The following is a 14,234-nucleotide window of genomic DNA, read 5'->3' as shown; positions in this document are numbered from 1 at the left end:
TCAATTGGATGGTCTTTTGGATTTCCTTGGATGACATGCAGGAAGACCGAATTGTTCACAGAAAGTTCCCAGATCAATACGATTTTGGTTTTTCTCTCGAGCAAGTTGCCTTTGGATTTTGTCATCTTGACAAATCTTTAGAGCAACCTTCTGGATAAAAGAAACCAGTTGACCATAACTTAACTCGTCATAGGGTATTATCCCATCCGGGATTAAGCTACGTATTTTGTCCCTTACTTTATCTCCTAGGGATTTTGGGAGTCCAGCAAGGAACTTTTCTTTCCAAAAAGGTTGTTGACTGTCTTCCCTGGTGTAAACCCTAGTAAGAAAGGTGTCTTTATACCACCGAAAATCAGATAAAGTTTTGCATCTGAGATTGGAAAGTAGTTCAGCCGAACGATCTTTCCAGAGAGATGGATCCCCAATGAAATGACTTGCTATGGTAAAGATCAGGGTATTAACAGCATCGGGGATGGGTTCCCCGTCATCACCAATGATAGGTTCGTTCTGATCATTGACTTTTATGGCAGAGAAGATTGAGTGTTTTTGGTTATCCGAAAGGTAGTTATCCCACCATCCTTTGAGTTGGCCACTGAAACCGGAAACAATAACATTGGCTATTGCTTCTTCAGAAGTCTCATGGGCAGCTTGATAAGCTGTGCCTACCATAGTCATATGCTGAAGCATACTCATGATGTTATATTCAGTTTTACCATCTATGTTCCATTCATAGACATTGGAATTGAAGCTGACAAAACCTAGTTCCCTTTCTTCGAGAGCTAGGTCGGGAGCGGAAACACGATTGTAACCATACGCAGAGGGTTTGGTTAAACCCTTCCACTTGGTTAGGGAGTTTGTCAGAATAGGGCTGATTTTGAGGGATGATTTGTGGGAATCATCACTTTGTTCAGAGGAGGAGTCATTGGACTCATGACAAAGGGCATTAACGGCTTTGGATGAGCGTGTTTGAATACGAGAAGTAGACTCACCAGAGTTAGGAGTTTCAGGGACAGTAGAGAAACAGTTTAAAAGTTGGTCAATTTTTTGAATAACTTCTGAATCACCAGATTGTTGTTTTAAAATGGAAGTTTTAAGACTTTGCTTTGCCTTACTACTAATTTTAAAAGGTTTAAAAAGGGGTTTCTCAATACTTTTAGAAGTAGAGGCTTCAGAAATATTTTTCAAAGAAAAAGTAGATCCCGAAGATGAAAGGTTGTCACCTAGACATTGTAAAAATCTATTGGTGTAATTTGATTGTTCAATAAGATTTTTAATATCTTTTGGGGCGACGGCTTCATCAATATTTTTTGATTTAAAAGGAGAGGCCATAATAGGGTTATGTCCTTCCGTGTTTGAAATTACAAAGGGTCCTTTTGGAGGAAACTCAGATCTAACTAAATTCCCATCTTTAATCTTCCAAGTTGAAATAACATTTGCTGAAAGCATGTTTTCTTTGTTTTTGAAAGGATAAGCAAGATTGTTTTTGATGGAATAAGCATGAAACCATTCAAAGAAAGGAATATGCATCTTAACTTCTTTTAGAAAATTGTAATATTTTTCTTTGAATGATGCAATTTGAGCAGCTGTATGCGTACGTAAATACCATTCTCTGTGGAGATCATATTCCTCAGAATCAAGGTTTTTACGTAAAGCTTCTCTATCTATGATAAATTCTGTGCTACTCATTGGGCATTATTCACAGAAGAATATTGAGCACCCTGCATAGATGAGTATGTTGGAGATTGAATGGAAGATTCTATCTCAATATCATCATCTGAATGCTTATCATCGGTTTGATAAACTGCTTGAGAAATGTTTGAATTATTTTGTAATCCCGAAATATTGATTTCAGAATGTACAGGTTTTGAGCATTTTGAAAACTGAGATTGAGAAGTTACGGAAAAAGACCTTCTTGCTGAAGCAAAATCATTAGATGTCCCTGCTTCAGACCTGGAGGAAAAAGAATTTCGTCTGTTGAAGAAAATTTCTACTTTCCCTGATTCATCCTGTTTTATTTCTCGTAAGAGGGGTGCTTGTCTAGGTTGTGTAGGGATCGCTCTGTCAATAGACCATGACTAGGGGAGATCAATTTCATCCCACCTTATGAGCCTTGGAATCATGACGTTGGCCTTTGTCATGTCAGTGACAAACAAAGTAGTTTCACGATCTTGGGTTTTAAGAAGGACTCTAGAATTACAAGTATTCATAACCTTGTATTGAATCCTATAGATTAAAGCGGCTGGAATGGATCCTTCCTTCATGTTTAGACCATGAATTCGGATGTTCAGGAAGAGAGAGTCAAGGATGTTGGTGTCTAACAAGCTGACCGTTTTGTTAGGGAAACAATTGAAATAAACTGGACCATGTCCAAGACTTGTTTCAACTGTTCCAATAAGGGAGTCTTGGAAATCATTGTGTCTAATGTCTCGAAGACACATGAGGATGGAAGCATTCAAGCCTTCTCGGATGAGAGGTTTAACTGCAACTTGGACACACCCTATGTGAAGATATCTGTAGTGACGGGCATGTTCTCTGACAGATTGTTTGGTTAAGAGATGGAATTCCTCACCGGAATTCGGTCCCAGAGGAATATTATTTTCAGCGGTTTTGATGATATAGCCTGATTTTCTTTTGTTGTCGTCAGGGATATAAAGCTCATCTTGGGGGATTTTGGGTATCTCCCAATTATCGATGGCTTGATTGATATCTTCGAAGCAAACTTCTTCTTCAAAGATATTGTGTTTGGGAGAAAGTTCGTCAGGCCTAGCCACTTTCTCAGTAAGGGGATTGGAGGAAGAATGGATTGGAGAGGTGGAGGAGGGAGACGGAGAAGAAAAAGAAAGGCGTCTAGAAAGAGAACGGAAGAGTTTAGACATATTTCCATAAAATCTGATATCATTGCCCTCCTTTGGTTCAGAAAGAATATAAACATTATCACTAAACTATCACTCAAATTTTTGGATCTGGGGTTTTAACCCTTTTTTTTTCTTTTGCAATCTCTAAATCCATAGCCACCAGGAGTTCTTACGTTTGGATCTTATCACTTTCAAGAACATCGTCAAATTAGCCTTACTGCCTCATCAACAAAGGTCTTACTGCTACAGTTCCTTTAAGTGATAAAAATTAAACAGCCTGTACTTCCAGATTTAAAGAGTGGTTGTTTTGATATATACAAGAAATAAGAACATGAACAGTAAAAATAAGAACATGAATAGTAAAGATAATTTCCAGATCCATGAACCTCAGAGATAGTTTAATGATAATATTAATATTCTTACTTCCCCATCAGGCTCTGATACCAGATGTCCCGTAGTGGATCAAGGAGGGAAAGGGGAAGAAGGAGAGAACAAGGTTAATAAGAATATGAATGCAGTATGGTAGATGCAAGAGCAGGAAAGTAAATATGAAGTTAGATGCGGCGGTAGTCCGCACGCATATGCTTGTTAGTATGAAGTTAGATGTGGCGGTAGTCCGCACACATATGCAGCTGCAGAAATGTAAATATGAAGACTCGAAAATAAAGAACTGATTTAAAGTTTTATTGAATGATTGAAATAAAAGAAGAGGGAAGAAGAAGAGTTGGAGAGCTTAAAAGGGAACTCTCATAACCTCTCTCTCTAACTTCTCTCTATGATGTGTAAACTGAAGGATGCCTCTCAATGAATGCAAGGCTTCCTTTTATAATTGGAGATTCTACTGTTTCTACAGTACAGGTGCACATTACCGGTACTATTTCTACAGTACAAGTTAACAATGGATTTTTTGATTACATGGATTTTGAAGATTTAAAGACTAATCTTCTCCTAGGTCGATTCCAAAGCAGTCGTCTTCATTCTGGTTATAACTGCTTGAGGATTCTGCTGAGGAGGTGTGATCATCTTTGTATTTTTTGTCTTCTTCAATCATTTGCATGATTTGCTGAAGATGTTTTGCTAGAGTTTCTTTCGATTGAGCTCCTGCGAGGGCTGCAGCAATTTGGGCTTTTTGATTGAGGAACAGGGCAGTTTCTGGATCGGAAATATATATATATATATATTGATAATTGGCATCAAGTATTTTATAGTTTTTATTTAGATTTGTATTTAAACATTTCTCCCCTATATTTCATGTGGTTAGTCTACTTTTTCCCTTGATTATTTGAATTGGAGTTAATGTAACATGCTGAGATTCTCTTTTAATGTATTTATCCAGCAATTTAGTACATCTCAGGAAGCTGGTATATCTCAGGCCTAAGTTGTGGAATCTGAATTTAGGTTCAAGTTCTTTTGTGTGTTTGTAGTCTTTTCACGAAGAAAAACTCTGATGTTATTATATAATTTTAATACTCATGAAATATGTTATAATATAATTTAATAATTGTGAAAAAAATGTGAGAGAGAATACAAAGAGTGAAAACATAAGCAATATTTCTTAATTAATCACTCTAAACTAACTACTAATAAATTAGTTTATTATACATATATCATCCTTAGAAATTATAATCTTTTGTAAAATGTAGAGAGTGGTATACAAATTGTAAAAGATAAGTTAATATCAATGAAGTATATTGGGCTATAACAGTAGCAGCTGCCATAGAAACTAGGTACTATTAATATTAATTGATTTTTTAAATTTAGATCGCTATTGGGCTATAACAGTAGCAGCTGCCATAGAAACTAGGTACAACCATATGAGAAATGACCGAATTAAGAAACAAAAGAATGGTAAAAAATGCCTGCAAAGAATAAGAGTTGGTTGACTGGATGAATAGTATTGTTATACAGTAATACCTTATAATATATTAAGATGGGTGATTACAAATAAATGCGTAAAAGAGAGCATATGCAAGTTTATAGTAAATAGACAATGTAACAATCAACAGAAAGATATCCATTTAATTAAATATTGTTATTATTTAAAATTTTTTTTATTGTAATAAAATAATATTTTTTGACATATAAAATAATATTTTATAACACAAAGTATAAATGCAAGAGAAAATAACATATATAAATATAAGAACATATTTGCATAAAATAAGAACATATTATTACTGAGAAAACATATTATTTTAATATTAATATAAGAACATATTAAGAATATTAAGAATATATTAAGAACATATTGTTAACATGGTAATAACATGTTAACCATATAAACCATATTGTTATATTAAGAACATATTGTTATGTTCTTAATATGTTATAATATTTTATTAATATTGTTATGTTCTTAATATTGTTAATATGGTTAATATTATTATGTTAACATAACAATATGTTCTTAAAATGGTTCTTAATATGTTCTTAACATATATTTTCATATTAATATAAGAACATGTAATAATATGTTCTTATATAAAATAATATGTTATAACATAACTTAACTTATATGTCTTTATATATATTTGTGCAGGTTGAATTTAAGGTGAAAATTTGTGAAGAGATGTCCGATATATGGGAAACTGTTGAAAAACAACCCGTGATTGCAAATATTTTATTAACACATGCATTTCAGAAGCTAAAATGTGCGAGTATAAATTTACATTTATATAAATTTTTTCCTTTTTTTTACAATGCTAATTTTATTCTATGTAAATTTCTGTATATTTTATCTAATTTAAAAGAATATCGTTATTACACAGTTTTAGTAGTAGGACGTGTTACCAAAAAAATTGGAAGCGAAGTAAGAGAATATTATATAATTAAAAACTCCTGGAGAACAAAGTGGGAAAAGAATGATGTGAAAAAAATCATTGGTAAGCCATTTACATACAAGAAAATTCAAAGAGATAGAAAATAAAAGACCATATCTATTGAGCTATTAACAGAAGGATTAATTTCTATTAATGTTTCTATGTTAAAAGGGCAGGTATCATCATCATTTATCCATATTTTGAGTGTATCTTGGTATTTAATTTATTATTTTAATTATGAGTAAGCTACTGTCTATCATAAATCATCAAAATTATTAATGATATTGCTTCTATTTTTTTTCTAGTCAAGATATCTCATTTAATTTTAGTCTCATGTTGTTTACTATATATATATATATATATATATTGATAATTGGCATCAAGTATTTTATAGTTTTTATTTAGAATTGTATTTAAACATTTCTCCCCTAAGTTGAATTGGAGTTATTGTAACATGTTGAGATTCTCTTTTAATGTATTTATCCAGTAATCTGGTACATCTCAGGAAGCTGGTACATCTCAGGCCTAAGTTGTGAAATCTGAGTTTATGTTCATGTTCTTTTGTGTGTTTGTAGTCTTTTCATGAAGGAAAACTCTTATGTTATTATATAATTTTAATACTCATGAAATATGTTATAATATAATTTAACAATTGTGAAAAAAAAGTGAGAGAGAATACAAAGAGTGAAAATATAAGCAATATTTCTTAATTAATCACTCTAAACTAACTACTAATAAATTAGTTTATTATATACATATCATCCTTAGGAATTATAATCTTTTGTAAAATGTAGGGAGAAGTATACAAATTGTAAAAGATAAGTTAATATTAATGAAGTATATAAAATTTGTTAATTGAAATTAATTAACATGTTATAATAATATTATTTTTTAGATTTTTGTTTATTCTAGTATGGTTAAAATATATATATATATATTAACTGATTTTTTAAATTTAGATTGCTGTTGGGCTATAACAGTAGCAGCTGCCATAGAAACTAGGTACAACCATTTGAAAAATGATCGAATGGAGAAACGTAAGAATGACGAAAAATGCCTGCGAATAATAGGAGTTGGTTGACTGGATGAACAGTATTGTTATACAGCAATACCTTATAATATTTTAAGATGGGTGATTACAAATAGATGTGGTGAAAAACGCATGTGCAAGTTTATAGTACAAAGACAATGTAACATAATCAACAGAAAGGTATCCATTTAATTAAATATTGTTATTATTTAAAGATTTTTTTATTATAATAAAATAATATTTTTTGACATATAAAATAATATTTTATAACACAAAGAATAAATACAAGAGAAAAGAACATATATAAATATAAGAACATATTTGCATAAAATAAGAACATATTACGGAAAGAACATTTTATTTTAATATTAATATAAGAACATATTAAAAATATATTAAGAACATATTGTTAATATGGTTACAACATATTAACCATATTAACCATAATGTTTTATTAAGAACATATTAAGAACATATTGTTATGTTCTTAATATGTTATAATAAGTTATTAATATTGTTATTATGTTCTTAATGTTATAATATGTTATTAATATTGTTATTAAGAACATATTAAAAACATATTATCTATATTGTTATAAATATTGTTATGTTCTTATATTGTTATGTTCTTAATATTGTTAATATGGTTAATATGGTAAATATTGTTATGTTAACATAACAATATGTTCTTAAAATGTTCTTAACATATATTTTCATACTAATATAAGAACATGTAATAATATGTTCCTATATAAAATATTATGTTATAATATAACTTAACTTATATGTTCTTATATATATTTGTGCAGGTTAAGTTTAAGGTAAAAAATTGTGGAGAAGTGTCCGATATATGGGAAACTGTTGAAAAACAACCCGTGATTGCAAATATTTTATTAACGCGTGCATTTCAGAAGCTAAAAGATGCGAGTATAAATTTACATTTATATAAACTTTTTTTTTTATTTTCACAATGCTAATTTTATTCTATGTAAATTTTTGTATATTTTATCTAATTTTTTCTGTATTTTTACAATGTAGGATTTTATATATAAAGGTCTCGTTACAGAAGAAGAGATAAAAGAATATCGTTATCATACAGTTTTAGTAGTAGGACGTGTTACTAGAAAAATTGGAAGCGAAGTGATAGAAATTTATATAATTAAAAACTCCTGGAGAACAAAATAGGAAAAGAATGACTGTGAAAAAATCAATTGTAAGCCATTTATATACAAGAAAAAACAAAGAGATAGAAAATAGATGACCATATCTATTGAGCAGCAGCACAAAATCAACAAAAATTAGCAATTTCACAATTTCTATTTAAAAATCAGCAAACAGAGGCAGGCTCTAGGGAGAGAAGACGGAGACACGAACAAAAACGAAAAAGTGAAAGCAGTGACACTAACCTTCGACGGAGACACGGACGACGACGAGCGTCGCACGGAGAGCTGCTCCAAGCCAAGAAAACAGAGCACGGAGGACGGACGGAGGACAGGGGGAAGGAGGACGCCGAGCTACAAGAGAGGACTTAGCCACGGACGGCGCTGACAGCAAGGATGGCGGCAGAACGGCAGCAGAAACGTCGTAGGGAGAACCTAGGGTTTTGATTTGGGAATTTTAATTTGCTTCAGAGTGATTCAGGAATTGGTAGGTGTTGGAGAAAGGGGATGAGGCCGTGATGGAGTGAGGGCAACGCTAGGTTTTTTTTTTCTTTCTTTAGAAAAATCAAAACGATACCGTATTAATATTAATATAAGAACATATTGTTAATATGGTTATAACATATTAACCATATTTTTATATTAAGAATATATTAAGAACATATTGTTATGATCTTAATAAGTTATAATATGTTAATAATATTGTTATTAAGAACATATTATCTATATTGTTATTAATATTGTTATGTTCTTAATATTGTTAATATTGTTATGTTAACATAACAATATGTTCTTAATATGGTTCTTAATATGTTCATAACATATTTTTTCATATTAACGTAAGAACATGTAATAATATGTTCTTATATAAAATAATATGTTATAACATAACTTAACTTATATGTCTTTATATATATTTGTGCAGGTTGAGTTTAAGGTGAAAAATTGTGAAGAGGTGTCCGATATTTGGAAAACTGTTGAAAAACTACCGTGATTGCAAATATTTTATTAACGCGTGCATTTCAGAAGCTAAAAGGTGTGAGTATAAATTTACATTTATATAAATTTTTTTCTTTATTTTTACAATGCTAATTTTATTCTATGTAAATTTTCTGTATTTTTTAACTAATTTTTTCTGTATTTTTACAATGTAGGATTCTATGTATAAAAGTCTCGTTACAAAAGAAGAGATAAAAGAATATCGTTATCACACAGTTTTAGTAGTAGGACGTGTTACCAAAAAAATTGGAAGCGAAGTGATAGAAATTTATATAATTAAAAACTCCTGAATAACAAAATAGGAAAAGAATGACTGTGGAAAAATCAATCGTAAGTCATTTACAAACAAGAAAAAATAGAGATAGAAAATAGATGACCATATCTATTGAGCAGCATCACAAAATCAGCAAAAATTAGCAATTTCACAATTTTCCTTTAAAAATCAGCAAACAGAGGCAGGCTCTGGAGAGAGAAGACGGAGACACGAACAGAAACGAAGAAGTGAAACCAGTGACGCTAACCTTCGACAGAAACACGGACGACGACGAACAGCGCACGGAGAGCTGCTCCAAGCCAAGAAAACAGAGCACGGAGGACAGACGAAGGACTGGGGAAAAGAGGACGCCGAACTACAAGAGAGGGCTTGGCCACGGACGGCGCTGACAGCAAGGATTGCGGCAGAACGGCGGCAGAAACGTTGTAGGGAGAACCTAGTATTTTGATTTGGGGATTTTAATTTGCTTCAGAGTGATTCAGGAATTGGTAAGAGGTGTTGGAGGAAGGGGGTGAGGCCGTGATGGAGTAAGGGCAACGCTAGTTTTTTTTTCTTTCTTTAAAAAAATCAAAACGGCGCCGTATTAATATTAATATAAGAACATATTGTTAATATGGTTATAACATATTAACCATATTAACTATATTGTTATATTAAGAATATATTAAGAACATATTGTTATGTTCTTAATATGTTATAATATGTTATTAATATTGTTATTAAGAACATATTATCTATATTGTTATTAATATTGTTATGTTCTTAATATGTTCTTAATATTGTTAATATGGTTAATATGTTCTTAATATGTTCTTAAAATATTCATAACATATTTTTTCATATTAATATAAGAACATGTAATAATATGTTCTTATATAAAATAATATGTTATAACATAACTTAACTTATACGTCTTTATATATATTTGTGCAGGTTGAGTTTAAGGTGAAAAATTGTGAAGAGGTGTCTGATATATGGAAAACTGTTGAAAAACAACCGTCATTGCAAATATTTTATTAACGCGTGCATTTCAGGAATCGATAGTGGGTGTTGGAGGAAAGGGGTGAGGCCGTGAGGGAGTAAGGGCAACGCTAGGTTTTTTTTTCTTTAAAAAAATCAAAACGGCACCGTATTAATATTAATATAAGAACATATTGTTGATATGGTTATAACATATTAACCATATTAACCGTATTGTTATATTAAGAACATATTAAGAACATATTGTTATGTTCTTAATATGTTATAATATGATTTTAATATTGTTATTAGGAACATATTATCTATATTGTTATTAATACTGTTATGTTCTTAATATTGTTAATATGGTTAATATGGTTAATATGTTCTTAATATGTTCATAACATATTTTTTCATATTAATATAAGAACATATAATAATATGTTCTTATATAAAATAATATGTTATAACATAACTTAACTTATATGTCTTTATATATATTTGTGCAGGTTGAGTTTAAGGTGAAAAATTGTGAAGAGGTGTCTGATATATGGGAAAGTGTTGAAAAACAACCGTGATTGCAAATATTTTATTAACGCGTACATTTCAGAAGCTAAAAGGTGTGAGTATAAATTTACATTTATATAAATTTTTTCTTTATGTTTACAATGCTAATTTTATTCTATGTAAATTTCTGTATTTTTTACCTAATTTTCTCTGTATTTTTACAATATAGGATTCTATATATATAAAGGTCTCGTTACAGAAGAAGAGATAAAAGAATATCGTTATCACACAGTTTTAGTAGTAGGACGTGTTAACAGAAAAATTGGAAGCGAAGTGATAGAAATTTATATAATTAAAAACTCATGGGAACAAAATAGGAAAAGAATGACTCTGGAAAAATCAATCGTAAGCCATTTACATACAAGAAAAAACAAAGAGATAGAAAATAGATGACCATATCTATTGAGCAGCAGCACAAAATCAGAAAAAATTAGCAATTTCACATTTCCCTTTAAAAATCAGCAAACAGAGGCAGACTCTGGAGAGAGAAGACGGAGACATGAACAGAAAAGAAGAAGTGAAAGCAGTGACACTAACCTTCAACGAAGGCACGGACGACAACGAGCGGCGCACGGAGAGCTGCTCCAAGTCAAGTAAGCATAGCGCGGAGGACGGACGGAGGACATGGGGAAGGAGGACGCCGAGCTAAAAGAGAGAGCTGGCCACGGACGGCGCTGACAGCAAGGATGGCGGCAGAACGGTGGCAGAAACGTCGTAGGGAGAACCTAGGGTTTTGATTTGGGGATTTTAATTTACTTCAGAGTGATTCAGGAATTGGTAGAGGGTGTTGGAGGAAGGGGGTGAGGCCGTGAGGGAGTAAGGGCAACGCTAGGTTTTTTTTTCTTTCTTTAAAAAAATCAAAACGGCGCCGTATTAATATTAATATAAGAACATATTGTTAATATGGTTATAACATATTAACCATATTAACCATATTGTTATATTAAGAATATATTAAGAACATATTGTTATGTTCTTAATATGTTATAATATGTTATTAATATATTTATTAAGAACATATTATTTATATTGTTATTAATATTGTTATGTTCTTAATATGGTTCTTAATAGGTTCATAACATATTTTTTCATATTAATATAAGAACATGTAATAATATGTTCTTATATAAAATAATATGTTATAACATAACTTAACTTATATGTCTTTCTATATATTTGTGCAGGTTGAGTTTAAGGTGAAAAATTGTGAAAATGTGTCCGATATATGAGAAATTGTTGAAAAACAACCGTGATTGCAAATATGTTATTAAGCGTGCATTTCAGAAGCTAAAATGTGTTAGCATAAATTTACATTTATATAAATTTTTTTCTTTATTTTCACAATGATAATTTTATTCTATGTAAATTTCTGTATTTTTTATCTATTTTTTTCTGTATTTTTACAATGTAGGATTCTATATATAAAGGTCTCGTTACAGAAGAAGAGATAAAAGAATATCGTTATCATATAGTTTTAGTAGTAGGACGTGTTATCAGAAAAAATTGGAAGCGAAGTGATAGAAATTTATATAATTAAAAACTCCTGGAGAACAAAATAGAAAAAAAATGATTGTGGAAAAACCAATCGTAAGCCATTTACATTAAAGAAAAAACAAATAGATAGAAAATAGATGACCATATCTATGGAGCAGCAGTGCAAAATCAGCAAAAATTAGCAATTTTACAATTTTCCTTTAAAAATAAGCAAACAGAGGCAGGCTCTGGGGAGAAAAGACGGAGACACGAACAGAAACGAAGAAGTGAAAGCAGTGACACTAACCTTCGACGGAGACACGGACGATGACGAGCGGCGCACAGAGAGCTGCTCCAAGCCAATAAAATAGAGCACGGAGGACGGACGGAGGACAGGGGGAAGGAGGACGCCGAGCTACAAGAGAAGACTTGGCCACAGACGGCGCTGAGAGCAAGGATGGCGGCAGAACGGCGTAGAAACGTCGTAGGGTGAACCTAGGGTTTTGATTTGTGGATTTTAATTTGCTTCAGTGTGATTCAGGAATTGGTAGGAGGTGTTAGAGGAAGGAAGGGAGGCCGTGAGGGAGTAAGGGCAACGCTATGTTTTTTTTTCTTTCTTTAAAAAATCAAAACAGTGCCGTATTAATATTAATATAAGAACATATTGTTAATATGGTTATAACATATTAACCATATTAACCATATTATTATATTAAGAATATATTAAGAACATATTGTTATGATCTTAATATGTTATAATATGTTATTAATATTGTTAATAAGAACATATTATCTATATTGTTATTAATATTGTTATGTTCTTAATATGTTCTTAATATTGTTAATATGGTTAATATGGTTAATATTGTTATGTTAACATAACAATATGTTCTTAATATGTTCTTAATATGATTCTTAATATGTTCATAACATATTTTTTCATATTAATATAAGAACATGTAATAATATGTTCTTATATAAAATAACATGTTATAACATAAAATTAACTTATATGTCTTTATATATATTTGTGCAGGTTGAGTTTAAGGTGAAAAATTGTGAAGAGGTGTCCGATATATGGGAAACTGTTGAAAAACAACTGTGATTGCAAATATTTTATTAAGCGTGCATTTCAGAAGCTAAAAGGTGTGAGTATAAATTTACATTTATGTAAATTTTTTTCTTTATTTTCACAATGATAATTTTATTCTATGTAAATTTCTATATTTTTTATCTAATTTTTTCTGTATTTTTACAACGTAGGATTCTATATATAAAGGTCTCGTTACAGAAGAAGAGATAAAAGAATATCGTTATCACACAGTTTTAGTAGTAGTACGTGTTATCAGAAAAATTGGAAGCGAAGTGATAGAAATTTATATAATTAAAAACTCCTGGAGAACAAAATAGGAAAAGAATGACTCTGAAAAAATCAATCGTAAGCCATTTACATACAAGAAAAAACAGAGATAGAAAATAGATGACCATATCTATTGAGCAGTAGCACAAAATCAGCAAAAATTAGCAATTTCACAATCTCCATTTAAAAATCAGCAAACAGAGGCAGGTTCTGGGAAGAGAAGACGGAGACACAAACAGAAACGAAGAAGTAAAAGCAGTGACACAAACCTTCGACGGAGACACGGGCGACGACGAGCGGCGCACGGAGAGCTGCTCCAAGCCAATAAAATAGAGCACGGAGGACGGACGGAGGACAGGGGGAAGGAGGACGCCGAGCTACAAGAGAGGGCTTGGCCACAGACGGCGCTGACAGCAAGGATGGCGGCAGAACGGCGGCAGAAACGTCGTAGGGAGAACCTAGGGTTTTGATTTGGGAATTTTAATTTTCTTCAGTGTGATTCAGGAATTGGTAGGAGGTGTTGGAGGAAGGAGGTGAGGCCGTGAGGGAGTAAGGGCAACGCTAGGTTTTTTTTTTCTTTCTTTAAAAAAATTAAAACAGCGCCGTATTAATATTAATATAAGAACATATTGTTAATATGGTTATAACATATTAACCATATTAAGCATATTGTTATATTAAGAATATATTAAGAACATATTGTTATGATCTTAATATGTTATAATATGTTATTAATA

The 14,234-nt window shown here is 31.3% G+C and overlaps 1 protein-coding gene across 1 annotated transcript; it reads right to left on the bottom strand.

Annotated features, from left to right (window-relative positions):
- LOC148572774 (uncharacterized) lies at positions 1 to 1,686 on the bottom strand. Its single transcript, XM_088504762.1, has one exon. It carries the CDS (start codon positions 1,684 to 1,686, stop codon positions 1 to 3), a length of 1,686 nt encoding a protein of 561 aa, XP_088360888.1.
- Between the last annotated feature and the right edge of the window lie 12,548 nt (positions 1,687 to 14,234).

This window comes from Arachis ipaensis, chromosome B2 (assembly GCF_059453495.1).
Source record: "Arachis ipaensis isolate K30076 ecotype BB chromosome B2, ASM5945349v1, whole genome shotgun sequence".
NCBI classification, from domain to species: Eukaryota; Viridiplantae; Streptophyta; class Magnoliopsida; order Fabales; family Fabaceae; genus Arachis; species Arachis ipaensis.
Note: the sequence above shows the minus strand (reverse complement) of the source record. Positions and strands in the feature narration are given on the sequence as shown.